The 24666-nt window shown below is 39.9% G+C and overlaps 4 protein-coding genes across 5 annotated transcripts; all 4 read right to left on the bottom strand.

The window, feature by feature from the left end:
- Window positions 1-143: 143 nt before the first annotated feature.
- Window positions 144-2603, bottom strand: LOC109952888 (integrator complex subunit 4-like). The gene is made up of 5 exons (XM_020588197.1): window positions 2459-2603; window positions 1288-1482; window positions 1037-1154; window positions 380-486; window positions 144-263 (listed from the first exon to the last, which is right to left on the bottom strand). Exons 1-5 carry the CDS (start codon window positions 2510-2512, stop codon window positions 144-146), a joined length of 594 nt encoding a protein of 197 aa, XP_020443853.1. The 5' UTR covers window positions 2513-2603.
- A 1035-nt stretch (window positions 2604-3638) lies between these two features.
- LOC109952894 (uncharacterized) lies at window positions 3639-6805 on the bottom strand. Its single transcript, XM_020588206.1, has 3 exons — window positions 6751-6805; window positions 4918-5389; window positions 3639-4534 (listed from the first exon to the last, which is right to left on the bottom strand). The coding sequence occupies exons 1-3, from the start codon at window positions 6803-6805 to the stop codon at window positions 4192-4194; spliced, it is 870 nt and encodes a 289-aa protein (XP_020443862.1). The 3' UTR covers window positions 3639-4191.
- Window positions 6806-9262: 2457 nt separating this feature from the next.
- Window positions 9263-14097, bottom strand: kctd14 (potassium channel tetramerization domain containing 14). Its single transcript, XM_020588200.1, has 4 exons — window positions 13900-14097; window positions 11018-11244; window positions 10638-10770; window positions 9263-9950 (listed from the first exon to the last, which is right to left on the bottom strand). The coding sequence occupies exons 1-4, from the start codon at window positions 13951-13953 to the stop codon at window positions 9639-9641; spliced, it is 726 nt and encodes a 241-aa protein (XP_020443856.1). The 5' UTR covers window positions 13954-14097; the 3' UTR covers window positions 9263-9638.
- An 860-nt stretch (window positions 14098-14957) lies between these two features.
- On the bottom strand, window positions 14958-22142 carry rps3 (ribosomal protein S3). Of its 2 annotated transcripts, XM_020588204.1 has the most exons (7): window positions 22050-22142; window positions 20830-20960; window positions 20221-20314; window positions 19088-19182; window positions 16995-17182; window positions 16651-16851; window positions 14958-15035 (listed from the first exon to the last, which is right to left on the bottom strand). In XM_020588204.1, exons 1-6 carry the CDS (start codon window positions 22077-22079, stop codon window positions 16655-16657), a joined length of 735 nt encoding a protein of 244 aa, XP_020443860.1. In that variant the 5' UTR covers window positions 22080-22142; the 3' UTR covers window positions 14958-15035; window positions 16651-16654. The 2 variants fall into 2 exon arrangements, with proteins under 2 accessions (XP_020443860.1, XP_020443861.1); XM_020588205.1 differs by lacking the exons at window positions 20221-20314; window positions 20830-20960; window positions 22050-22142 and adding an exon at window positions 19914-19951.
- Between the last annotated feature and the right edge of the window lie 2524 nt (window positions 22143-24666).

Genomic DNA, 24666 nt, shown 5'->3' with positions numbered 1-24666 from the left:
CTCACGCCTGCTGAAGCACAGAGCGACAAGTTAAATTACATTAGATGGTGATAACACAGGATTGAGGTCACGGTTTAAAGGCTTGCACATGTTCTAATTTATGCTAAAGAGAACCAGAAAAACAGATTAGCCATTTCATTATATTAACCTGTCGATGTGCCCAGTCCTTCGTTATCTTTGTTCAGAGGAGTGTCCACCATGCCGAGGCATCCCAGGAGCTGCAGACACTTGTTCCTTACCCCAAAATATGTATCAGACAGGTGCTGAGAAGACAAAAGAGAAAAGAGTTTTGTTGCTTTGTGCACAAAGTCCTGCTGATTCCCTGAAGTATATAAACACTGAGCACAACAATGACAATGATGAGTACAGTGCATGTCACCTTGCAGGCCACCTCTATGAGCTGATGTCTGACTGCAGGACTCTCAGGTAGTTGAGTACCAATGATCAGCAGAGTGTCCAGCAGCTGGGCGAGGACCTGATGGGACTCTGCAGACACAGAGAGAAACAGAACAAACACACTCTTTGTGAAATGTTTAAATTTGTGTCAGTTGGAGGAAGAGGCAAAAAGTTTTTAATGCAATTCAATTGTAAGTTAAATATTTTTATTGCTGTGCCAAGGATTCTTGTTGCAATTTCCACTGTTCTCCTTGGGAGTTCACTGAAAATATAAAACCCTTTTAGTGCCCATATTGATAAATACATTTTAATACCATCTTTACTTAGAAAATTGTAGAAACACATCCTGCCATTTCAGCTCCACTCAATCAACATGCTTCCTAAATCCTGCCCAACATGTCTCATTACATTGTCCCATGAAAAACACTGTTCAGTGGACAGGAACAGTGTTGCTGCTTAACTGTAACAACAACAACAAAATCACAGGATTTCAAGGAAATCTTTCCTACTTACAAAAAAGAGGCAGTATTGTGTAATTATGGGTTGTTGAGTGTAAAAGTTATGAGAAAAGCAGGACAGAGAGCCTAATGTGTGTAATTGAAAAAATCCAAGATTCAGACTGTGTGTAAATGCATCTTACTCTCGGTGTTGAGTGTGTTAATGGCGTCGTCTACGATGCAGTCGGGGCTGAAACCCTGTGTTTTGGACAGCAGACCCAGCAGAGAAGCGATCTTCAGCCTCACTGAGTTATCTGTTTCCTGGAGGAGGACAACATCAGATGTGTTTTGTGTTTTCATCTTAGACACTATAGGCTTTGTATAAGCACTGCAGAGATATTTTATTACAGCTTTTCAGAGACTGTCTTTATTAAAATTCTCAGTAGTTCTTTACCTTGTAGTAGTGCTCCAACAGGATCCTGACCACACCTTCCACACTCTCTGCCTCCACAGGCTTGCGTGCAAACTGCAGTAGGTACTGTAGGGCATCAGTGGAGTTGGTGGCCTTACAGAGGTCAATATGCAGAGCTGCAGACTTACTGGGTCTGGACAGACGCAGCTTCTTGGCTGGAGCTTCTTCATGGGGAATCTGTCAACATCCAGTACAACAGTTTGTAATGGAGCATCATTTGTACAAAAAGCAGGTATGCCACCTGCTTTTTTGATATTCTCTCAAGGTGTCCAATCCCTCCTTTTCTGCTCAGAAAAATTCTTCAACATGGCCAGTTCACATGTGAATAACAAACATGGGCATGTTTATCTACAAACTGTTATTATTTTCTGTTCTTTTACTCTTGTGGGTTTGAGCTTTGCATATCACTTCTTTGTAAAACGAGCATCTGTACAAATTTGGCTTTGTTTCAAATTTGCTTTCAGCATAGGTCCAATAGTTTCATTACCTAGACAAATGTGCCACAATTACACATCTTGGTGATGATTGTAGGGACAAAGCATGGCGTAATGATGACAGAGCGTCTCGTAACTCCTGAATTAACAGCATTAACCTAAGACAATCTTTCTTCAACATAAACGTTCCTCACTACAATATAATACTTTCAAATGTATTTTAATATAATGCAATTTGCTGAACCAAAGCTCTACAAAGTAAACTCTGAAATGTTCCGTATTACTGCATAGAAGGCGTTTCGAGGTGAACCTGGAAAGATTACATATCCAAAATATGTCTGTAGTTAAGGATGAGCACTGGAGAAGAGGAACGAAGAGGGTGGAAACAGCATCCTGTCATCACTAACTAGCATTACAAGCCACACAAACGAATTAATTCATTACGAGTATACTGCCATCACTACAATATACATGTTTTGCATACGTCTTTATTTTGCATACAGTTTTATTCACAGGCTTTCTGCAAAATGCCACACACTTCAAATTCATGCCAACAGATAGTGTTGCATCCAGTAGATGTCCTCCTAGAGCAAATGAAGCTTCAAGAAGCTTTGCGCTGGAGTGAACCAATTGGATGAAAGGCTTCAATGCTTCATGAAGCTTCATCTGCCCATCACTAGTTATGAGTCCACAGCGAGCAGCGATAAGAGGTTGCTCACCTGTACAACTCTGGAAAATTCTTCATAAACTCGCTTTTTCAGATGTGCGGCCATGTTCAAAGAAAATGGTTAGCAAAGCTCGTCTCCTCAGCAGCAACTTAAATTGTCCGTGTTCACTTCCCGTAGGCTACGTACTGTGGGGAAAGTAAAACGCGTTTTGTAAATTACGGGTTATAAATTTATAGGCTGTATCTCTAATGTCATTTAGATAGAAAATAAGTTTAATCCGTACAACAATACAATAGTTTGCTTGACTTGAACATACTGACATTTAGGATATTGCTACAGCATTTATTATAAAGAACCAGTTTAAATAGATTTTTCTTTAACATAGGAGAAGGTGTAACCACAGACTGGTCAGTGGCTTTGCAAGAAAGAAAAAGCACAACTATTTCCTGTCAATACACTCAATAATAGTTTCATCCTTAGTTAATATATTATTTGTTTTGTAATGCAGGGGATTAAGAACTTAATATCTAACTATGAAATGTTAAAAAATATATTTACAGGCAAAATTAATGGCACTGTTTTAGAAAACACAGACAAATCAAATATTCAAGACAACAAAATAGTCATAAATACTGTATTTCTAGACAGCATTTATTCTGTGATTAAATTGAACATTTACTCATAAAATTTACATTGTCACAAGTCATCATTTTTTGAACAAATAAAAACAACTCATTCTAAATGTTGTAGCTTTTTAAACACAGCATAGTTCAACCTACAATTTATCTTAACCTTCACCCAAATAAATATTGAGAGTTTATGAACTGATTTCATTGACAGACTGTTTGTCAGTGTCATGATGATCTGCATCCACAGCTGCTTAGTACAAACCTCCCTCACTGCAGCAGCTGCCTGGTTCAAAGGCACTTTAACACGAGTTACTGACCACCCCTTTCATTTGATTTAACCTATTTATATCACAATATTTCAGCGAAACAGGTCCTATTTGGACCCAGATAGAACATAATAAATGTTAAATTAAAGATGAAGATTGCTTTTGTAGAGTTTAGTTTTAACTGGCAAATTACTGACACTAATCTACATTATCAACTGTACTACAAGTACTTCTGTTACTTACAATTAACACAACTGCTAGCAAAGCTTTTACTTCTAATGGCAAAGGTTGCTGTTCATTAACTGATGAGAAGAAAGTGACAATTAGTTGCTCAGCATTTTAAACTTCAAGTAACATACAAAATTTCCAAGATGTTTTAAATATAAATTTAATAAAGTATACACAGAAGAATGATGTTTGTGCTGTTGTTGCCTCTGAGTATCATGTCTGATTTTTCCAGTTTCTGTGTAAAATGATATACACTTGCAAACTGTCATATCTGTACATTACTATTTGTTGCCTGATAAATGCTATGACCGTAATCTTGCCGTTATAAATAAAAAACAAGGTGCAGGAGTTTGTTTTGTTTTGTACTTACCTTTATGGTTCATTTCAGCGATCACCCAAAATAGTTTTAGGTTTTGAAATTTGAAAAATGTTTTTAATAAACTATAAAACTGTACTGTTGTGGCAGTACAGCCTGTTACCACACAAAACAAATGAAGCTTCCTGCTTTTAGCTATGATTCATGTGCTTAATGTGAAGTTTATACTTTTGGGCCAAATCTGAATTGTAACACAACACATTTGGAACATGTCCAGATCCATGGGACCAAAAAAGTAGAGAATCCTGATTAAGGGCCAAACCAACACAAGAATAGATACAGTGATCAACAAGTTTCCCTGAACTTGACGCTGGCTGCAGTTTTTTTGGCCCTCTTACGGTCGTTTCTCCACGTGAAGAGTCCCACTATGATCACCATGACAGGCAGAGCCACACAGAGCACGATGCGGCTGATGGGCAAATGGACTGGACAATGCATGGCAGCTGACGGAGTCAGACTCTGGACAATGGGAGGATTTTGAAACAAAAAGGTGGATGTGAAGTCCTGAAATGCTGCTCTGCTAGTTTCTGTGGTGTTCACCTGGCACCTCCACTTCCTGTTGTTGTCCTCCATCTGGAGTTTTGTTACCAGAGTGATGTTGCAGCGTGTTTGGCCAGTCAGCTCATACCTGCGTTAAGGGGAGTTTAGACAAACATCATACCGCTGTCATTCATATAGTTGAAGGTGCAATAATTAAGACTTTCCACACTGTGTGATCAACCCAGTGTCAGTGGGACAGGATGTGGTGTCCCTCAGCTACACTTTCAAATAACTTTATAATCAGTAAATCAGTTACAATTAGTCTTTTGATATTGTTGATTTTTCTTACAAATTATGTCACAGTGCAGCTAGACATGGAACCGAAGTGAAACAGGTACTTTACAAATTTGTGGGTGTAATATTATTCTTAGTACTTTGTTAAATAAAACATAATGTTCCTAAAACAAATCAAACTTTCTTACAACACAGTTCAGATGACTAGTAACAGCAACACGATAGAAAACTGACAACCTGCTGTCTGTGGCCAGTGAAGTCCCGTCCTTGGCCACCCAGCTGAGGCTGAATGCGCTGGAGTATGATTTGCAGCTCCCAGCATCATAATAAGTGAACAGGATGCAGCTCAGGATGAGGTTTCCTCCCAGCTGCAGGTCAGTGATTCTGGAAACTGAAGTGATGGTGAGGAGTGAGAGGTAAACATCAGTGATGGTCTGTCCCTGGTGCAGGCAGACGTAGGAGCCCGCATCATCAATCCTGAGGTCACGGAGGTGGAGAGAGCAGTTGGATGTGATGGACATGCGGCTGGATTTGTCGGACTCTGCCCTCACCTGTCCCCAGCTGACCTCCTGAGTGTACCGCACCTGGCCGCCCTTGTAGAAGGTCCAGAAGATGTGTGAGCAGTCTGCAGAGACCAGACCAGTGCATGGCAGCAGGGTGTCGCCTCCGACTCTGCTGTACACAAACGCACCTTTTGCACACCTCACACCTAGAAAAACAGTGAAGCGAGAGTTCAGATATCCATAGAAATGATACAAACACATTTTTATTTTTCTATTTTTTTACAAATTCCCATTGTTTTAACTAAAACTAGTTTATATAAGTGTGAAATCCCCCTGAAGCCTTTGGCCACCATCAGTGATCTACAGTGTAGTAGGACATTCCCACATACACACATCACATTTGGACTCATTGGTTCAGAATGCAGTAGCGAGGAGTTTAATGAATTCAATAGCTGATCCTGGCTTCTCTTCGCTGGCTGCCTATTTCTTTTAAATTAGTTTAAAAAGTTTACTAGTAGCCTCCGAGGCTAAACGATGCTTAAGTCCCCTTTTTAAAACATGCTTGTAGAGACAGGCATTTTTATTTGAACTTTATAAGTGAAAATTGAAAATTATAAGTTGTGTTTTAATATTTTACTCTGTGTTTTATTGATCTCAGTCTTTTGGTGTTTTTTTCACTGTGAAGCACTTTGTAACTATTGTTTTGATATGTATAAACAAATAAAATTATTGTTATTTATTACTTATAGAATGCAGACAAAAGAAAAAGAGTGAAATTCTTAAACAGAATTCGAAACCAGAAACTGAAACCAAAAATTGGGTATAGGCATGAAAACCGAATCAACTCCACTCACGGAACAAGCATGGTAGTTAAAATTGTGATGTACTTATATTTAGTGTTTCCATTTTGTGCTGCTCTACTACATTTAAGTCAAAGTCAAAGTGTTTATTTGTCATATGCACAGTTAGGAAACGTGTTTCCCTGTACAATGAAATTCCTACTTTGCCGTCCACATGAATGTCACAAAATACAAATGAAATATAAAGTAGATAAATAAGTAACACAAAATCTAAGGCACTTTAAGCAGCAATATAATAAAAATATATAAGAATATAATAAGAGAATGTATGCCAACAACATAATACTTTTTATTTCACTACATTTCTTTGACAACTACAGTTTTTAGATACTTTTCAGATTAAGCATAACATTCATTTTCTACCAGTGAACTGACTCATGGCTGCAGCTCTAGGACACTGAATGGCTTCATGAACATGACACCCGCCGTGGGTCGGACGCAGCGGGGTCGGACGCAGAGAGGGGATCTGGTTTGGAAGGACGAGGTTTCCTTCTCCAACAGAAGAGACCTGACAAGGCTCTGGAGATGCGGTACTAACTAATAAGCCACTAGTTTTTACTTCAATTTCTTACCCAGCTATATATATATATATATCACACAGGGGACTTTTTTTGCAGAACCAGTACTTTTGCTTTTAATACTTATAGCACTTCATTTACCACTGACTGAGAGAAATCCAACCCTAAACAGAGTAAAATAAATGGTACCTGTTAGAAGCAGACCGGTGAGCAGCAGAACTCTCCACAGGTTTTTAATGCCCATCATGTTTGTGTGTTCACCTCCACAGCAGCTCTGTTCGTCTCTGCAGCTGCAGCTCGTTCTAGTCAAAAGATTTCATTTCCTGTGTTAAACTGAACTGAACAGGGCAAACATCAGCCCCCATCTTTACTGTCATGATTTGTTTTGTTTTATGAAACCTGCTACTTAGACTTAAAAAAAACTAACACATACAGCTGAATTAGATTTGTGGCACTTATGAGACTTGACTTACAGTATGTCTTTTTTAAAATTAATTTTCATGACAGTTTTCTCCCCACATGATGCTGTGTGATGTGTAAACTTTCTCTTCTAATTTGCTGTAAAAATTATTTTAGTTATTAATTAATTATTATTGTTTCTGACACAAATCAGCCAGTTTCAAGTCTTTTCAACAACAAAATGTATCTCTCCTTCCTTCTCAGGCACAGTAGTCTGCCTTATTCTTAAGGAACTGAAGTTATTTCATCCCACTGACTCAACACACTGAAGTTATTTCATCCCACTGACTCAACACAAGTCAAGCGGACTTAACTGTGGTTATTTTGCTCTTATTAACCTCACCTGCTGACATCTTATTAGTGTTTAGTTATGCTTTTGTCACTGTCAGTCTCCTAATTTTTTTAATTTCCTAATTTAAAATTAAACCGAGGTAAAGTGATTAACCTTGTGACCCTCTGATTGTGTCATTTTTCTTATATGATCCAAGGTGTGAAATGCAAGCGTGTCACTTTTCTTCATCGGGGGCTTTTTAACAGGAAGTACTATTGTAACAAACTGTGGTGAGAGCACCGTAGCTAGCATGCCCACACTTGCCGTTTCTCTGAACAAAGCATAGAACCTCACTATGACCTGGCCTTAATTTTTGGTGGTGAACCAAAATGATCTTTTACATGTATCTGAGCTGTTCCGTTAAACAAACCATGTGAGAAATACACTGTCCTCCAAATGTTGAAAAACACGAGTTTACAGCCACACCAGTGGCTCTGTATTAAAGCCATGTTGCTTTGAGGTAAATGCTATGGCCAGCTGCAAAGCTGGTAACAGAGACGTCTCGGTTGACGTTTCTGTGTAGTATGGGGCTAGCCCAAAACAAAATTGATCTTTTACTTGGATCTGAGGTGTTCCGTTAAACAAGCCATGTGAGAAATACACTGTCCTCCAAATGTCGAAAAACAAGAGTTTAGAGCAACACCAGTGGCTCTGTATTAAAGCCATGTTGCTTTGAGGTAAATGCTAACGTCAGAAATAAAGCTGGTAACAGAGACGTCTCGGTTGACAAATCGGCACTGTTTTGAAGTTACTTGGACTGTCTCGTCTCTCAGTTAGCAATGGTAAGAAGAACCAAAAAGACCCACAGTACGATGCCATCTTCACCATCTTAGTAACATTTGCCAAGCAGTTGAACGGTGCAGCTGAGGCTAATGGGAAGGTCATTAGTTTGCAACTGTGTGGTCACAAACCAAAGGGCTGGAGAAGTTTAATGACGATTTTATGAGTCTCGTCTCTCAGAGTTAGCAATGGTTTATGGTGCTTGAGGACAAGTCAAAGTATCACCAGAGTTACTATGATTCAGCCTAAGGGAGATATGAATGAGTTGTTGAGCGATTTTACTCACATTAAGACTCAACTTCATGGTAGCGCACTGGATTCATCCTATGGGGACCACAAAATGTATGCAAAACACTTTCATGTCAAAACCATCTAGCTGTTTGTGAGATATGTCAGTGTGGACCAGAGTGGGAGACGCCAACAACGCCCTGCTTCTGGCAAGGCTGAAATCCCTGTGAGAGGAAAAACACCAAATGCAGTTCCACCGGCTTTCTTATTCAGACAAGACAGGATACTTCTAATTTTATATTTTTAAGACATTATAGTTGAAGACATCAGCTGAAGTGTATCCTTAACACTGAGGTGAGTTTCTGCCCTTATCCAAACACTCAGAGCAAACAGGACACACCAGCAGAATATGGACCTGACCACAGTCGGCTCTAATCTCAGGCCTTTCTGCTGCAGGACAGTGTTATGTAACCACTGTGTTGTGTTGATCTGTTCACACAGGAAGCGGTCTGACATGAAGGTGCGCTGGCTGTCAGATAGCCTGCTCAGATCTGTGGTGAACACCGTGGTTGCATCTCCGCTTTCTACCGGCACTTAACTTTCATGGCATGTTGTTTCTTTTAATTTGGGCTGTAGAGTGCCCACTGTTGTGACTATGACGCAGTATTTTCCAGAACTGTGAATTATTTCACACTAAACTTACTTACAAGGGGAAGTCTCAATATACAGTATGAAAACGTGTATGAAGTCACAAAATCTACCACCACACTCCGGAGAGTTGTCACCACATCTCTGACACAGCGGTGCAAACATGAACCTGCACAAACATATAAATTCCCTGCATTGTCCTGTTGTAGAAGAAACAAGCTACTTCCCAGCTCTGTGGGTAGAAAGATGATTTTGTAACTGTATGATTAGTTTATTTAAAGTTTAGCAGTAGTAAAATATGATTTCACTGACAATACATAGAATGTGATCAAATATCCATATTTAGAAGCACCTCAAATTAATTATAAGACATTAAGAAGTTATGGCAATAATACTTTGGTGGATGCAGCACTTTATCTTAACCCACCATACCTTATAAATTACCTGCGTTTTTCTCTTGTGTAATTTTGAAAACTGAGACCTTATTTTACAGTAGATGGTGCGTAAACTTACATATAAATAACCTGGAAAACCTGCAGCAACTTGGTCAGCCTTTAATAACTAACTTGTTAAAATGTTGCATGTTACTCTTAGAAACATTATGTACAGTTTCCACTTCTGCAGAAAAGCATCACCACCAGGTGAATATGAGTTTGTAGAAGTAGTTGTAGGTCCTGGACAGGAAGCTCCTCTCCATGACGTGAGGCTGGATGCTCACCCTGTAGCCCTGACCCTCAATGTCCGTCTTTACACAGTCCAGCAAGTCTTTGACAGATGGGATGGCCTTCCACGGTCCAAAAGTCACCACCGACTCCTTATCCGCCTCCAGGCTGTTGATGGCTGAGTCATAGAAACTCAAATCTTCCTCTGTTCGCAGTACACAGATCATGATGGTGGAGTGGCGCGCAGCAATGGCCTCGGCTCTGGCGATACGAATCAGCACCTGGAAGAAAAGAGAAACGACCATTCACGAACGATTCACCACCGGCTCATGAACCATTTCCCCACTGCAGATTTACATTTGAAAGGCTTCTTTCGGTGTCTTTGCAGGTTTGATGTATAGCTTCATCGTGATGGTTATATCATGGCTACATTTGGTCTCAGGTTCTGACAATTCATGGTTTTTTTTCACATGGCTCCTCCAGCAGTGTGTTGTGCTAACTGACTGCTGTGTGACATCATTGGTGGTAAAACAACTAAGTCACTCAGAACGTTGTTCTGCAGAGCTTTGCCGATTCATATTATGATATCAAAATGACATCAGCTGTTTCAAAGACTCCAACCAGAGACATGAATCCAGGGCTGTAAAACTGTTTTGCTGTGACATGATTAACAATCTCATACGTGTTCTGCACTGTCCCAGAAGCAAGCAATCCAGATCTGTGGGTATTTAGCAGGAGCTCTGATTTCTTTGTCTTTTATAGCTGGTGCTCTTTTTTTTCACTCTTCACAAAAAAGTGTCACCTAGAAACTCAAGCTACATCAACGCAAACATAGTACAAGAGAGAGAGCTGAGAAGCAAAGTTGGAGCAGTTGGAGACTGCTGTGGATTCACAGGTTGTTGGAATGCAGTGGATTTTTGTTAGTAGTTTGTTTCTCTGTTGTCACTACACCAGTGGGTGTAGCCTACCTCAATGTTCTCCTTGTAGTGCGGGACTCTGGAGAGGAACTGCTGCCTTCCCACCAGCTCCCCAAAGAGCTGAGGCATTTCCTCCAGACGTTTGATCAGTGGTTTGATGTTGTAGTACACAGCCTCCCTGTGAATGGGCAAAAAAACACACACACACACACACACTGGTTCATACATGCAGAGAGATGACATTATTAAAAACTCTTAAACCAAAATCACTTCTGTTTCAGATGTGAGAGGAGGAGTTCTGTTTCACTGAGCCTCTCTAAAAATGCCTTAGTCTTTCTGTAGCAGTGAACTATCAGCCAGGACTCCTCCTCTAAAGCAGGTGATCGAGGCTCTATCAGGCTGATGGTTACAAATCAAAGTAGAGGACTCAAACCTCGTGGATGTTCGCAGTGGGCAGCTGCTGTGATCTCAAGAAGTCGAGGACAGCTCCAAAGTGTGAACCATCCCGGTCAATGAAGTAGCGTCCATGTGGGTCGGTGCCTAGTTTTGGCTGTGCGCTGAACAGCTCTGCCAGCTTTGAGTCAGGGTGTTTCCTGAGCGTGCTCAGAGAGGTGCTGAACAGGTGACCTCCGACATTTAACTGCACAACATGAGAGTGCTGTGGACAAGATTATTCATTTAGTTTTTGAAACATTTCTCCTTTTGTTTGCCTGTCTGGATGGAGCTGGTGCACCGCAGCTATGGAGAAAGCTTTTTTAATGTTTTAACATGTCCAGTAGAAGAGACAAGACCTGATCTGACAACAGACATTTCATTCGCAGTTGCACATGAAGTAGGTCATATTGAGTTTCAGATAATATTTCAGTAACTGTCTGCAGTTTCTTTAATGTCAGAGAAACTGTAAAAAAAAGAATCTGTTCATTATCCAGTTTACAGATGTCATCTCTCTGTGCACTGGTTTCACGCATTTGTGAAGCAGCTACTGGTCACACTGGTCTATTAACAAACATTTAGATCAGAGCTGGGCTGATATGAAGAGACATTAGTTCACCGCAGATGTGTCAGTACCGATACATCTGCTTTAAAGAATATGACAGACAATAGGTAACGTGAAATTTAGGGCTGCAGATCATTTTCATTATTGATTAATCAAGTGATTTTTTTTCTCAATTAACTGTTTAGTCTGTGCCACAAATTAAATTCCCAGCAGTTTTCCAGAGCCCAAAGTCACATCTTCAAAAATCTTGTTTTGTCTGAAGCAGACATTTTAAATTATTAATCAGCTTTGAAAAGAGTCTAATATATTAAGCATCACATTGTTTCAGGTCTGGTGAAACTGCCAGAAACACCAGAGCTGTTTGCAGCCATTACACAGTTTATCCACCAGAGAGCACTGACTAAAGTATGTTGTGCAACCACTGGCACTCTGTTTCCTCTTCTAGTGTAGTGTTCTCTTTTTCTTATACTAATGATGTTTCTTTCAAAAAAACTAAACAAAAAAAATGATATTTTTCATCCAGGACCTGCTCAGTTGGACATAAACTGTTAATATCAAATGTAAGGGACCCTTGTCAAAAATGATTGTTATGTTCTTATTAAAAATATAGGAGTATATTTGTATGCATTAATACATTATATTATTTTATAGTATCTGCTCCGAATCAGTCAGGCTATAATTTGGATAAACACTTAAATTCAATTCATTTGATGAATTTACACACTTATTCAAAGTGTGTACTCAGTAACTTCAGTTTGGGCGTTAGCATGAGTCGCACACACGTACTGTATTTGCTTTGCTCAGGTTGATAAGAGCACATGCCTCTGCCGTCTGTCAGCAAATCGCTCTGCTCCTCCGGAAACATCCAAAGCAGCAGTCGCATCAGGCGAGCGGTGCCAAGTCAACGTCACAACACAGAAAATGACTTTTGTAGTTTTTCCATGTGAAAACCTTAAACTGGAAATCCATAATGAACAATGAAGAATAGGAAACTAATCTTTAAACTTAGAGTTTAGGTTGGATCAGACGGACAGAGCAAGTTCAGTGGTGCAAACTAAGTATTGTGTTACAATTTTGAGGCAGCTGTACTTTGTGTATTTCCATGTTCTACTACTTCATACTTGGACTTCACTACATTTCAAAGACAAATAGTGTACTTTTTACTGCACTACATGTGTTTGGTAACTTTAGTTCCTTTTCAGAATCTGGTGAATTAAACCAAATACAGTAGAATCATCAGACTCTATTGAACGGGATATTCACAAGCAGCAGTGTGTGAAGTACTTCAAACTGTAAGTATATAAGGTAGTTAACATTAGCTCCACCTTTACCAGCTGCAACATTAAAGTGATGAACACAATGCATCAATAATTATATACAGTGAGTACTTCTACTGTTGCTACTTGTGAGTAGGCATATACCTTCCACCACTACTAATACAATGTACCTTTTCTTATTGTGACCCAACAGTGATCCTGCTGTTTTCTGGTTCTATCTGATCCAAACAGGCTGTTAAGCATTTACCTACTAATTAAATGACTGCATTCAACAGAAACAAGCCTGTGCAGCATCATAAACACAATTCATACTTCATCTCTCTTGTACTCACAAGCAGCTTCATAGCAACTCATCTGTGGTAAACAGTAACCAAGTACATTTACAGCAAGTTCCTGGTACTGGTCTTTTGTTCTTGTTCTTCTGTACAATAGGAAATACTATACGTTTAACGCCACTGGATTTATTCGATAGCCATAAATACAAATGAAGATTTCACACAAGGCTAATAAAGTGATGACATACAAAGCGCCCATGAAGAAGAAATGATTCCCATATACATACACATGTAGTGGAGCACAAAGTACATTCCCTTGTGAAATGTAGTGAGGTAGCTTGTCCAAAAAGTACCAAGTACAGTAGGTTTGTGTAAATGCATCTATTTTAAATTTGTGCACATTTCACCGTTATACACTAAGTGTATGGAGATGTCAGGTAGAAAATGAAGAGGTTTTCAGACAGGAGACATGCTCTTGTTTCTGTCTCGGGAGTTTCCTCCACGTTAGATCTCTAACTATTAGAGAAAAGAATCGCTCTTCTGTCTAAAGTTTAACTAACACACAAAAATCGTTAACGAATACTATTTGCAGTGAATAATGAGCTCACTATGCATGAAAGTAGAAAAAACCCCTCCGGTCCTCGTTCTGTCTAGTCTGCACCTTCATCCACCTGTTGTGTCACTCAGCAGGTAGAAAGTTTAGTTTAAGTCTCACTACGACCCGAAATATTCCAAATATAAAATGTATAGTAGGATTTTCTTACTGGAACCCCGGGTAAAGACGGTTTGCTAGCTGATTTGTAGTCCGGCAGACTCATCTTGTCCTCGGTGCTTATGCAGATAGGAGCTGGGAGCTCTCACACAGCTCCACAGGTGGGAGAAAGGGGGCGTGGCCTAACCCGGACCTGGAGTTTCAGTGCAGAGGCGATGAGTCACTCGGTGGCAAAATCTTTGACCTTTTTCTTGATGCGTTGTTACATAAACGTTTATAATAACGAGATCATGTGATCGCTGCACAAAACAAGCCGGCACAGACTGATCATTCAATTTAAATCCAACGGTTTATGTTGTGGACCTATGTCACGCGTTTTGTTTTCTTCTGTGACAGATTTATTTGCATTAAAGCAAAGAGCCATGATTACAAAACATATTAAAAATTACAGGAACATTTTCTTTGGATGTCTTAATTTATTTAGTCCAAACTTACACTTCTTTATCATTTTGATTTGGTAAGTTAAGATTTTTGTCATAATTTTAAATAAGTTCAATCTTTTTACTTCATAACGTGTGAATTTTTTTTATTGACAGAACTATTTCTATATATGTGCACCTTATTCAAGACAGATGTCTGAATTAACCAAACTTCATTTCTTAAATATGGATAAAACTGCAACATTTCATTTTTATGTGCATTTCACATTCGACTTCCTCCTGACAGGTAAGTATCATGTGACTAAAACGTCACCATGACTCATCCTAAACAAACTATAGCAAGGTCTGAGTCACTAAAAGTTAGAAAATTGTTTAGCAGATACCTGAAAAATCCTTCATCCAAAATAGTGAAACAAAGTTGAAAAAAAAAAAAGAAAGAGAAAAGATCTTAATTCTCTGAATGCTGTTTCTATCAAAATAAAGCCCAAGACCTGTCCTGTCGAAGTCTGACATTTTATTTCTGTACAAAAACTGATAATTGTTTTAAGGTCTGGCGACATTTTGGCTTCCTCTATTTTATAGTATTAAAAGGCGAGATTTGCTTCTCATTAAACATCTGAGTAAACCTCCTTTAACACCATGTGCAACAAAGTGACCACAACACATGAAGTGGATTTTCCAGATTTTATTATTTTTGTACACAAAAAACACAGGGTCTTGCTTCCATCAGGTGGAACGGTTGGAAAACCTGCAGGGGGAAAAAAAAAAAAGAGATTAAAACCCACTGACCAAAGCAGGGTTATTGCTTAATGTTTCCTTAATATGGTCCAAGACAAAAAACAAAAAACATTCATATATTCGTTTCCTCATGACTCTACAATGCCTTTCACCAGGTCAAACCACTTGTGAACACAGCGCTGACTGATCCTGACAACTGGCAGGCTTATGTGGATTCACATCGGTTTCATTTCTTGCTTAAACTGGTTTGACTTCAGAATATAAGATTGGCAATCTGAAATATTAAAGGTTCAAGTAATTTTTGTGCTTTAATTTGGGCAAAGCTTAATTTGTACTTTAAAGTTCTCCCTGTGGTCAGTGACAGATTCTCTACAGTAACCTTTGATATGTCATTTTAAAACCCTAATGGTGTGTATTGTTTCAACCCTTCTCAGACAAATGCCTCGATGTCTTCAACCAAAAGGGACCCACTGGACCTGGGGAACAGGAGCAGGACCACAGAACGTGAATCTGAACCCGTTACCATCAGAACCAGATGGAGTCCTGTTCCGACTCGTCATCGTATCATCACTGAAGGGACAGAAATTTGGATGAAAACGACTATTTCCTGCTTCCTTCACTAATATCCTCCTATGAAGTGGGCAGATAAAGCCGATGAAGCTGCACCACTGATGTCACTGTATTAATTGAAACCAATATTCACACAAACACGTACACACTAGTCATGACAAAAACATGTCTTGTGTGCCATCAGATGGCCAACGTGTGCAGCATCATGATCACAGCTTTGGTCAAGACTACTAACTTTGTCCATGACATTGTCAACTTGTTCTCATGGAGCTAAATTATGATTCTGTGGTGCCCATTAATCCAACAGAGCAATTATTCCACTGTTGGTGCTGTACTGAACCCTGGATCAATGTTCAGGACCAAGGGATGGATTGACAGATTTATGTAACTATTTCATATTAGGTTATACTTATTTTCATGATGTTTTTGTTGTTTACGTTTATTCTGTAGTTTGAGGTGCAGTATCCCTTGGAGGCTGACTATAGCATCTGTGTCCCCCTCTCAGTGGCTAATAAGGACTCAGACAGGTGACAAATGAAAGGACAACCCAACCTAAAGTCCCAGTGAGGTGCCAGGCCACCAGAACAGCTCCACCTTGGCACTGACTCTGCAAACGTCAGAACCCCCCTGGAGGGATGAACACCTTCCAACAGATGTTCCCTCATGTAGTGTTTGATGACAGTTGTGAAGACGCTGTCTAACATGTTGCTCCAACATCTCCCATAGCTGTTCAACTGGGCTGAGACCTGGTGACCGGGAAGGCCACAGCATCTGGTTCACATCATGGTCGTCCTCATCAGACCAGTCAGTGACCCCTGGTGTCCTGTGGATGGGGGGGGCACTGCCATCCTGAAGGAGACCACTCTGAAATTCAGGGTTTTCATTTCAGATGTCACCCATCTGTATCCGTGCTCTCTAGTTTACATGTTCTGTCAAGTCACCCTGAACCAAAATGCACTGGTAAGATAAAGATCTTCCCAGTTTACCACTGCTGTAGTTGTTTTCTCCACAATATAACCCCAGCCTGCAGGTGAAGAGCCCCTCCTGTCTCTTACCCTCCTATGCAGTGGGCACAGCTGCCTGGGGCATGACTGGCACCTCTGGCTTGGCCCCCTTCTGCTCAGACATGGGTGTGGTGGGCAAGACCTCCTCCTTGGGCTCCACAATGCTGACATGGTCGGGCAAGGGCTTCTTGGGGCCAATCTTACCGCTGGGGTCCCAGGGGAGCATGATTTTCACCTTGATGCCTAGCACACCTGAGGATGCCCAACAAACACAGCAATAAATTTCCAATCTCACCAGTTACGCCAAAGCTTTGAAGAACAAAGCAAATTTACAAATGCATTTTTTGGGGGGGTGGGGGGTGTTACCGCTGAGTTCCTGGTGGAGCTGTACTCACCCTGCCTTAGCAGGACGTGGCGGACTGCTGTGTCGACATAGTAGTTGACAGGGTCTCCGCTGTGGATCATCAGACCATCCACAAACTTCATGGACTTGGCCCTCTGACCCCTCAGCTTGCCAGACACCACAACCTCACAGCCCTTGGCGCCGCTCTCCATGATAAACCTCAGCACACCATAGCACGCCCTGACAGAGGGGAGGTGGGGAACAAAGCAGACGAGAACTGAGTTTTCTTTAAACTTTAGTTACTGTGCACTGACCCACACTGCTCTGGACAGCCAGGTGCTCTACATTTACTTTAACCACGTTGCTTTAAGCTGCTAAAACAGCGTTTGTCTTATATTGTACTAGGTCGCTCTTAATAATAGCACATTAACTGCTGCTTACTAATGATATTAACTGTACTGGATTTACATAGAACTGAAGCATTCAAGTACAACAATACACAAACACTGAAACCACTGTCCATGCAGATTCTCAGTCATCCAGGTCATAGTAAGCTGAAAAAACAGAAAACAAAATTCAACTGGACGTAAAATGTCTTCAACCTAAAACCAAGTCCAACTAAATTTTGTTTTCTAGGCTTTTTTTCCAACTGAAATCACTGGTTTAGTTCTAGTTCTGTGGTGAGCAGCCATCTCCGAACGCTTTTCATATCCTTCGTATTTTGTGGTGGTTAGCCTGCATGCAGATGATGGAACATGCTGTCAAAGGTCTAACAGCAACCAATTTCCAGCTGTTTCCATTTTACTGTTCTTTGATCAACATCTGTCTTTCACAGCCAAACTATCTCCATGCCACTGAGGATGATCCACATCCAGCATTTAAATTAACAATGGAGATTGTGAGACTTATGGTGTCCGTGGTTCGTCTCAAGGTACTTTCACTTGTTTAAAATTTTGCTAATGCATTTTTGGTTAGCTACCATAGCTTAACTTGTGGTGCAGTGATCATGTACATGCACCCTCATTGTGCACAGGCAGATGTCCGTCCAACTAGGCTACATGTCACAGGGAAAATGTGTGGCCTCTCAAGGTGTATTTTTGATTGTTTTTTGCAAAGTGAGTGACAAACTTGGTAATACCAGCTGTCACATTGTTAAAACTAAGATTAAGATACAGTACATATGCTGCATGCCCCTACACTGAAGGGACAAAAACTCAAACACTTCACCCTGACAAGAGATCAGTGAAAACAGAGGCCAGTTTGTGTGGTCAAGGCTATCCTGACATTTCTGATATCATTAAATCACTTTGCACAAACATGTCATACTCACTGCCTTTTCTGTGAATACAAGAATTTTTGTTGTCTGGTTTTATGATGCTCCAATTATGTTTATTATAAAAATGTCTGTTTTCATGGTCTATTTATGATTTTACAATGATTTTCCTGAATTAGTGTGCAATAAACCATACGTTCATTACAAACGTTCACACATTAAACATCCAGCAGAATGCAACCCTAAAAAGAGGTACTACAAACTATTCACAAGTTTTACTCTTAAACACACTTTTTTCCAAACTAAGTGTTGTGGTATGGCCAAGAGGAGACCAGTGATGCATAAAGTGATTTTGGTGACACTTGACTACTCTAAGAGTGAATATTTTTGCACTTTGTAGACAGTCCCTGGGCCCTCGTCTTGTTCATTGTTGTGGGTATGTCTGAATGAAGCCCCGAGGACCAAAATGTAAAATGTCTCAAGGACAGACGTGTTTATCAGACTGATGAAGTAACAGTGTTACGTATCTCACGATCTGAAAAGGGCCATACCATATAAACACACATTGCAGCACAATCTCAGCCAAGAACAGAGACTAAGTGGTCAACTAGAAAATCATCAACCCCCATACACACATTTTGTCAGCTAATAGTAGTAGAGTATTTAAACAATGTAGGCTATGTGCAGAATCTTTATGAATTCTAACAAATCTTTCATGTTCAAGTTTCTCAAGTTATGTTACATGATTTACCACAGAGCTTTATTACTGTCATGTTATGATAACCACCTGCAAGAATAAGGCCAGAGCAGTGCATTGGATTAGTTCTGTCAGTGACTGTAAATGCTACCAGTGCCTGTACAGCACTGCTTACCTACGCACAGCCAGGCCTCCCAGCAGCTTGTAACGCAAAGACTCTGCCTGAGCGATGGCACACAGACCACGAGTGGCAACTTTCTCTGCATACAGCTAAAAGAAAGGAGAGAGAGCTCCGTCAAACAAACTGCATGCTGCCAGGGCAAATCTACAGGTTACATGAAGGTGCTCTGTTTTCTGGATTGCACATACATCCGACTTTGTTTTGACAAAAAATAGCACGTTAGTACACTCTGGATTCTTTGACCCTTCTCAGACAAATGCCTCTGTGTCTTCATGTAGAAATGACTCCCTGATCTGAGGAACCGGAGCTGAACCACAGAACGTGGACCTGAACCGGTAACCTGCAGAGCCAGACTGAGTCCTGTTCCGTCTCGTCATCGTATCATCACTGAAGGGAGCATAAGGTGCCAAATCCTGTGTATCTGGATTCATCTTATTCCTAACAAATAATCTGACTACACCAATTAAGTCATTATTGCAGTCAGGTGTTGTGCACTGTCTGAAACAACACAACAAAAACTACAGTGTTGATGTCTTGAAAATATAAACCGACCAAAAAAAAACTCAGTATTTAAATTTTTATTTTGATTATATTAATTTTAATAAAATATTCACATCGTATAATGCTGTTAATACTGAATTGTTGCATTAACAGTTTAGACTTGTAGTGATTTTGCTCTTATTTGAAGGCAAAGATGTAATCACAATTGTAATTTTTTGCATTAATGCTCAATAATCAAAATGCTATTGAAACACTGCCGCTACAACAAAAGCAAATATTTTTCTTCTGCACAGTTTGAGAACACATTTGTTTTCCTTACCTCCACACTGCCCTCAGGGAAGCCAAACCTCTTCTGGACCACAAAAAAACTCAGTATTTAAAATTTTATTTTGATTATATTAATTTTAATAAAATATTCACATCGTATAATGCTGTTAATACTGAATTGTTGCATTAACAGTTTAGACTTGTAGTGATTTTGCTCTTATTTGAAGGCAAAGATGTAATCACAATTGTAATTTTTTGCATTAATGCTCAATAATCAAAATGCTATTGAAACACTGCCGCTACAACAAAAGCAAATATTTTTCTTCTGCACAGTTTGAGAACACATTTGTTTTCCTTACCTCCACACTGCCCTCAGGGAAGCCAAACCTCTTCTGGACCACAGCAGTCAGCTCTCTGATTCGACGGCCCTTCTCCCCCAGAACATTCTGGGTCCTAAAGACAAAGACATCTGGGGTTACACCTGCGTTAACTGCTTTCTAGTGATCAAGACATCTGTATGATCAGAGCTGATCATGTGAGGATTACATGTACATTGACAATGTGGTGCCATATCCATAAAATCTGGCTTTAATGACACTGAGAAGTTGTCTGTGGCTGATATGAGGCATCCACAGTTGTTTCGTTTTCAGCCACTCTATTAGTGTGCATCAACCAGGATATATCAGTATTTCCCGATCTTAATTATGACCTGAAGTTGATGGGAATGCCATTCCCAAGTTGGACACTCGTAATTACACAAACTCTACAATGACATGAACGCATAATAAAGTAATGTTGATTATTATGGCCACGCTATGTTCCTGGAATACTAACATCTTGATATGTGCCCGCCTGCTAATATGAAGGCAGTTTAGAGTGTCATTTATTAAATATTTCAGCATACAGACATAAAATCATTATTTCTGTTAGGATCTTCAACATGATCTCAATCTAGACTGCACACTCACCTTGTGGCCAGGATGATGATTTCAGTCCTGGTTGGAGTCACACGCACCTCCACACCGGAGTAGCCATCCTCAGCAAGCTCGCGAGTTAGGAACTCGTTCAGCTCGGCCTTGAAGATACCATCTGAGACAAACTAAGGACAAAACGGAGCCATTTGAATATTGGTACCCCTGACTATGGCTAAGGAGAAATGTAGCACTCACAGTATTTATATAAACAAAACTGAAAGAGAACAGATTTACAACGTTTCAGTCTGTGGTGAGTTAAGAAGATGGAGAGACTGAGTTGCAGAGGTACTTGATAAAACTCTGTAAAAAGGAAATCCCAGTCTATAACACTGCTTATGTGTCAGTTACAAGTGCTCCAGAGCTTGAATACAAGGACACAATTGCAGCTGCATCTAGTTTACTGGATATAAAGGATCAATCAGATTAAAAGGCAGATGTCTAAATATTGGGCTGTGGTTCCCAGGAATAATCTTACATTACCTGTAACATGACTGACTCAAGTGCCAAAGGCCCACTGTTGAGGTTTACTATATGTGTGGCATTAAACAGGTTTAGTGATTTTTAACTTACCAAAAACTGAACCATATGACGTGTTTTTAGCTGCATTTTAACTCCACCAAAATAAACACACTGCTACTATCACTTGTCTGCAGCCATTTCAATACTACTACACTATTTAAGATAACGCTATACGTTTTCAATCAAACGTTTCTAAGTGATGCTAGCATTCTAAGTAATGTTATTATATATTGTACGATAGTGATTAGTAACGTTAAAATTATCTGTCCATTTATCTTTTGTAAGCCTGCTTCCTCCTGGTCTCCGTTGATTTGACTGAAGCAAAGTCACTAGCTCCTATTAATTTTAACATTAGCGACTTCTAAGAGACAAGCGGAGAGCAGAGATTAATTCATAAGGTTTTTTAACCTCTGGTAAAAAGCCGCGTGACACTGCATGATAAAAGTTTAAAATGGGGCTCATGTATGTAGGTCCGGGTATTGCCAAGCAGTGCGGACAGACATGTTAGCTAACGTTAGCCAAATGAGGAGAACGCCACTCGGGCAGCATCTGGATTAATCCCCTCCAAACCGGGGACGGACAAATTAGACTAACACGGGAGCGACAATCAGGCACTTGTATCCTAACCAACATGACCCAATTTTTACATAAACACGCTCCCTCTGCGATTAAAACGCAGATAAAACAGTGCTAACCTTCCTCTTCTTGGAGATTTGCACCGCCATCTTCGAATAGGCCGCAGGAGGGAAAGGATCATCAGAGGATGCGGAAATGACTTTATAACAAAATACTTTACTTCCGGTGGCGTCATGTTTACACTACCGCTGGGACTTGTAGTTTATTGGCTTAATTTTGTTACCATTCCACAAACAGGAAAAACTTTTAATTTTTTTTACACAAGCAGCGAATCACAAAAACATTAGTGACGTAAAGTAACTAAGCACATGTACTCAAATACTGTATTTACGTTTGAATTTGAGCCTTCAATTTTACATTGCACTAAGCCTACAAACTGTACATCACAAATTTATAAGCTTATAAAATATGATACTTTGTTACACATTAAACTGATTAGAAGTAAATAATGTGGAGCTGATCAGATCAGTCTATCTATCTATCTATCTATACATTTTTAGATTTAACATAGGTTTTGCTTTAATTGTGATTCTTGGCAGTAGCAGTGTCATGTAAAGATGTATAGAGGTCTAAAAGAAGTGAATGATTCTCCATCTTGCAGTGACACAGCAAGCTGCTTATGACTGATCCCTGTTACAATGCAAGAGAGAGAGAGAGTCAGTGGGGCATGACAAAGTACAACATAGATGTCATAGTTAGACACAAAAACACACACGAACTCAATGTTTTTCATTAACATTCCCACTAGACGGCATATTTTCTTTACACCTCCACTCCAGGGTCTTTTGGTCTTTATATTTTATATTAGTGAACATTGTTGCATGGGTAGCACAATGATGCAGTGGTTAGCATTATCACATCACAGCAAGAGGTTCTGGGTTCGAGCACGGGCCGACCTGAGGCCTTTCTGTGCGGAGTTTGCATGTTCTCCCCACCTCATGCCCACTGTCAGCTTGTTCTTCAGGAATAAGCTAATGATGGATGAAGACAGTTACTCAGTCATATTCATTCTATAATGAATTAAGACATTTGTACATGTTATGTGTTGTAAGCACATAGTTATAATACAGTGTTTAATAAACATTGAATGATTTTTTTTTAAATTTTTAATTACAATATCGCTAAGTTATTATATTTGATCCCTCTTGCCCTTGTCCAGGGTCTTTCAGTTTTAATACAGTTTAACTTTAATGGATAAAATATGTTGTTGTGCACAAGGTTTGGCACTTAAACTCAATTTTGTGTTAATATGTCCATATGTAGTCATTTCAGGACAAGATAGACTAATGAAAGAGAATCAGGTTTTTTCTCCTGTCACCTGTAGCTACATGCACCTGCAGAGGGGGCTGCACAAATGTTTTTGTTGTCTGTTTCCCTTTTAAAGCGACAGAACACTAGCATCATCCATCCATCCTCCATTTATTAACTGCTTGCCAGGGAAGACTGGAGCCAGACTGTGTCTATCGAGTACATCCTCTGCCATGTTTGAGTATGTGTTGGATGCACATGAATGAGCTGGGTGTGTCAAAGTGATACTCCAAAGAAGCAGTTTTTCTTATCTGCAGCAGGAGATTCCCACCAGGACTGAAAGTGGCACAGTGCAGATGGAAGTACCATCAGACTGTAATAACACAATACAAGTGATGACTGTAATCAGCACACAGCTAACATAAAGTGCCACAATACATCTGTAACACAACCCAACAGAACACTAGAGGGTCGTCTTCACTGCTTGTGCTCCACAGCCTCACGGCACTGAGAACAAATGACTGTGTCAGCTTCTTTGTTGACTCTCTGGGGCTTATGAAGCCATGTGTGCACTCACCTAATTTTCCTTGTTATTTCCAATGAAGAGGACACATATTTGTGTGTTCCCCACAGAACCTGAATCGTTTAGTTGGAAGCTAAATATTAGAAAAATTAGAATGGAAAACATAGTTAAAACTGCCATGAAGCCGACTGGCTTAAAAGATTATTGATCTGTAAACTCAGTCTATGAGAAATCTATAATCAGGAGTGCACATAAGACTGTGAGAGACCCTTCACACATTTTACACTGAGTATTAGTTGCTACCTTCTGGCAGGTGCTACAGAGCCACAAAATGTAAAACTAAAGGTTTAAAGCTCATTCATTCCCACCTCCTTAAGATATCTGAACAAGAACTAACTCTTATTACTACTAGGTGTAATGTGTTCTTAATTTTATCCTTATTTATTTTTATTTGCCAGTTGTATACAATATAACTCTTATTTAATGTATGCTAATTTGGGTTTTAATGTGACTCATGACGTGGTAATGCCTTTCTTGTACATGGATTGTGTTGTATATTACATTGGGTTGATTGTTTGAATCTAGTTTTGTGCAGCTACAGGAGTGGCACTTGTGTCCAAAACAAATTTCCTCTTGGAGATAATGAAATTTATTTTATCTTATCTTATCTTATCTCATCTTATCTTATCTGAATACAGAGTTCAACCTTTAGCCAAAGGGAACCACACTTCCAGGGGGATTTTAGTGATCTTAGGGTAAGTAACTAAGGGTTTCCCTTAGTTATGCTGCTATAGGCCTAGGCTGCTGGGGGGCCCCATGATGCTTTGAGTTTCTTTCCCCTCCCCTCCTGCTCTGCTCTCCTCTCCTCTCCTCTCCTCTCCTCTCCTCTCCTCTCCTCTCCTCTC

This window comes from Monopterus albus, unplaced genomic scaffold, assembly GCF_001952655.1.
Source record: "Monopterus albus unplaced genomic scaffold, M_albus_1.0 scaffold511.1, whole genome shotgun sequence".
NCBI classification, from domain to species: Eukaryota; Metazoa; Chordata; class Actinopteri; order Synbranchiformes; family Synbranchidae; genus Monopterus; species Monopterus albus.
This window is presented reverse-complemented; position numbering and strand designations above follow the sequence as displayed.

What these genes read in the sequence shown, in the direction of transcription:
- LOC109952888 (XM_020588197.1), bottom strand. Translation starts at nt 2,512, where the DNA reads ATGGCCGCACATCTGAAAAAGCGAGTTTATGAAGAATTTTCCAGAGTT. An exon ending in AATTTTCCAGAGTTGTACAG is followed by an intron (nt 1,483 to 2,458) that starts GTGAGCAACCTC and finishes GGATGTTGACAG; the next exon opens with ATTCCCCATGAAGAAGCTCC. An exon ending in TGTTGGAGCACTACTACAAG is followed by an intron (nt 1,155 to 1,287) that starts GTAAAGAACTAC and finishes GTCCTCCTCCAG; the next exon opens with GAAACAGATAACTCAGTGAG.
- LOC109952894 (XM_020588206.1), bottom strand. Translation starts at nt 6,805, where the DNA reads ATGGGCATTAAAAACCTGTGGAGAGTTCTGCTGCTCACCGGTCTGCTT. An exon ending in CACCGGTCTGCTTCTAACAG is followed by an intron (nt 5,390 to 6,750) that starts GTACCATTTATT and finishes CTGTTTTTCTAG; the next exon opens with GTGTGAGGTGTGCAAAAGGT. An exon ending in TCACTGGCCACAGACAGCAG is followed by an intron (nt 4,535 to 4,917) that starts GTTGTCAGTTTT and finishes CCCTTAACGCAG; the next exon opens with GTATGAGCTGACTGGCCAAA.
- kctd14 (XM_020588200.1), bottom strand. Translation starts at nt 13,953, where the DNA reads ATGAGTCTGCCGGACTACAAATCAGCTAGCAAACCGTCTTTACCCGGG. An exon ending in CGTCTTTACCCGGGGTTCCA is followed by an intron (nt 11,245 to 13,899) that starts GTAAGAAAATCC and finishes TCTTGTCCACAG; the next exon opens with CACTCTCATGTTGTGCAGTT. An exon ending in ACTGCGAACATCCACGAGGT is followed by an intron (nt 10,771 to 11,017) that starts TTGAGTCCTCTA and finishes TTTTTTGCCCAT; the next exon opens with TCACAGGGAGGCTGTGTACT.
- rps3 (XM_020588204.1), bottom strand. Translation starts at nt 22,079, where the DNA reads ATGGCGGTGCAAATCTCCAAGAAGAGGAAG. An exon ending in AAATCTCCAAGAAGAGGAAG is followed by an intron (nt 20,961 to 22,049) that starts GTTAGCACTGTT and finishes TTTTGTCCTTAG; the next exon opens with TTTGTCTCAGATGGTATCTT. An exon ending in CCACGTCCTGCTAAGGCAGG is followed by an intron (nt 16,852 to 16,994) that starts GTGAGTACAGCT and finishes GGGCATCCTCAG; the next exon opens with GTGTGCTAGGCATCAAGGTG.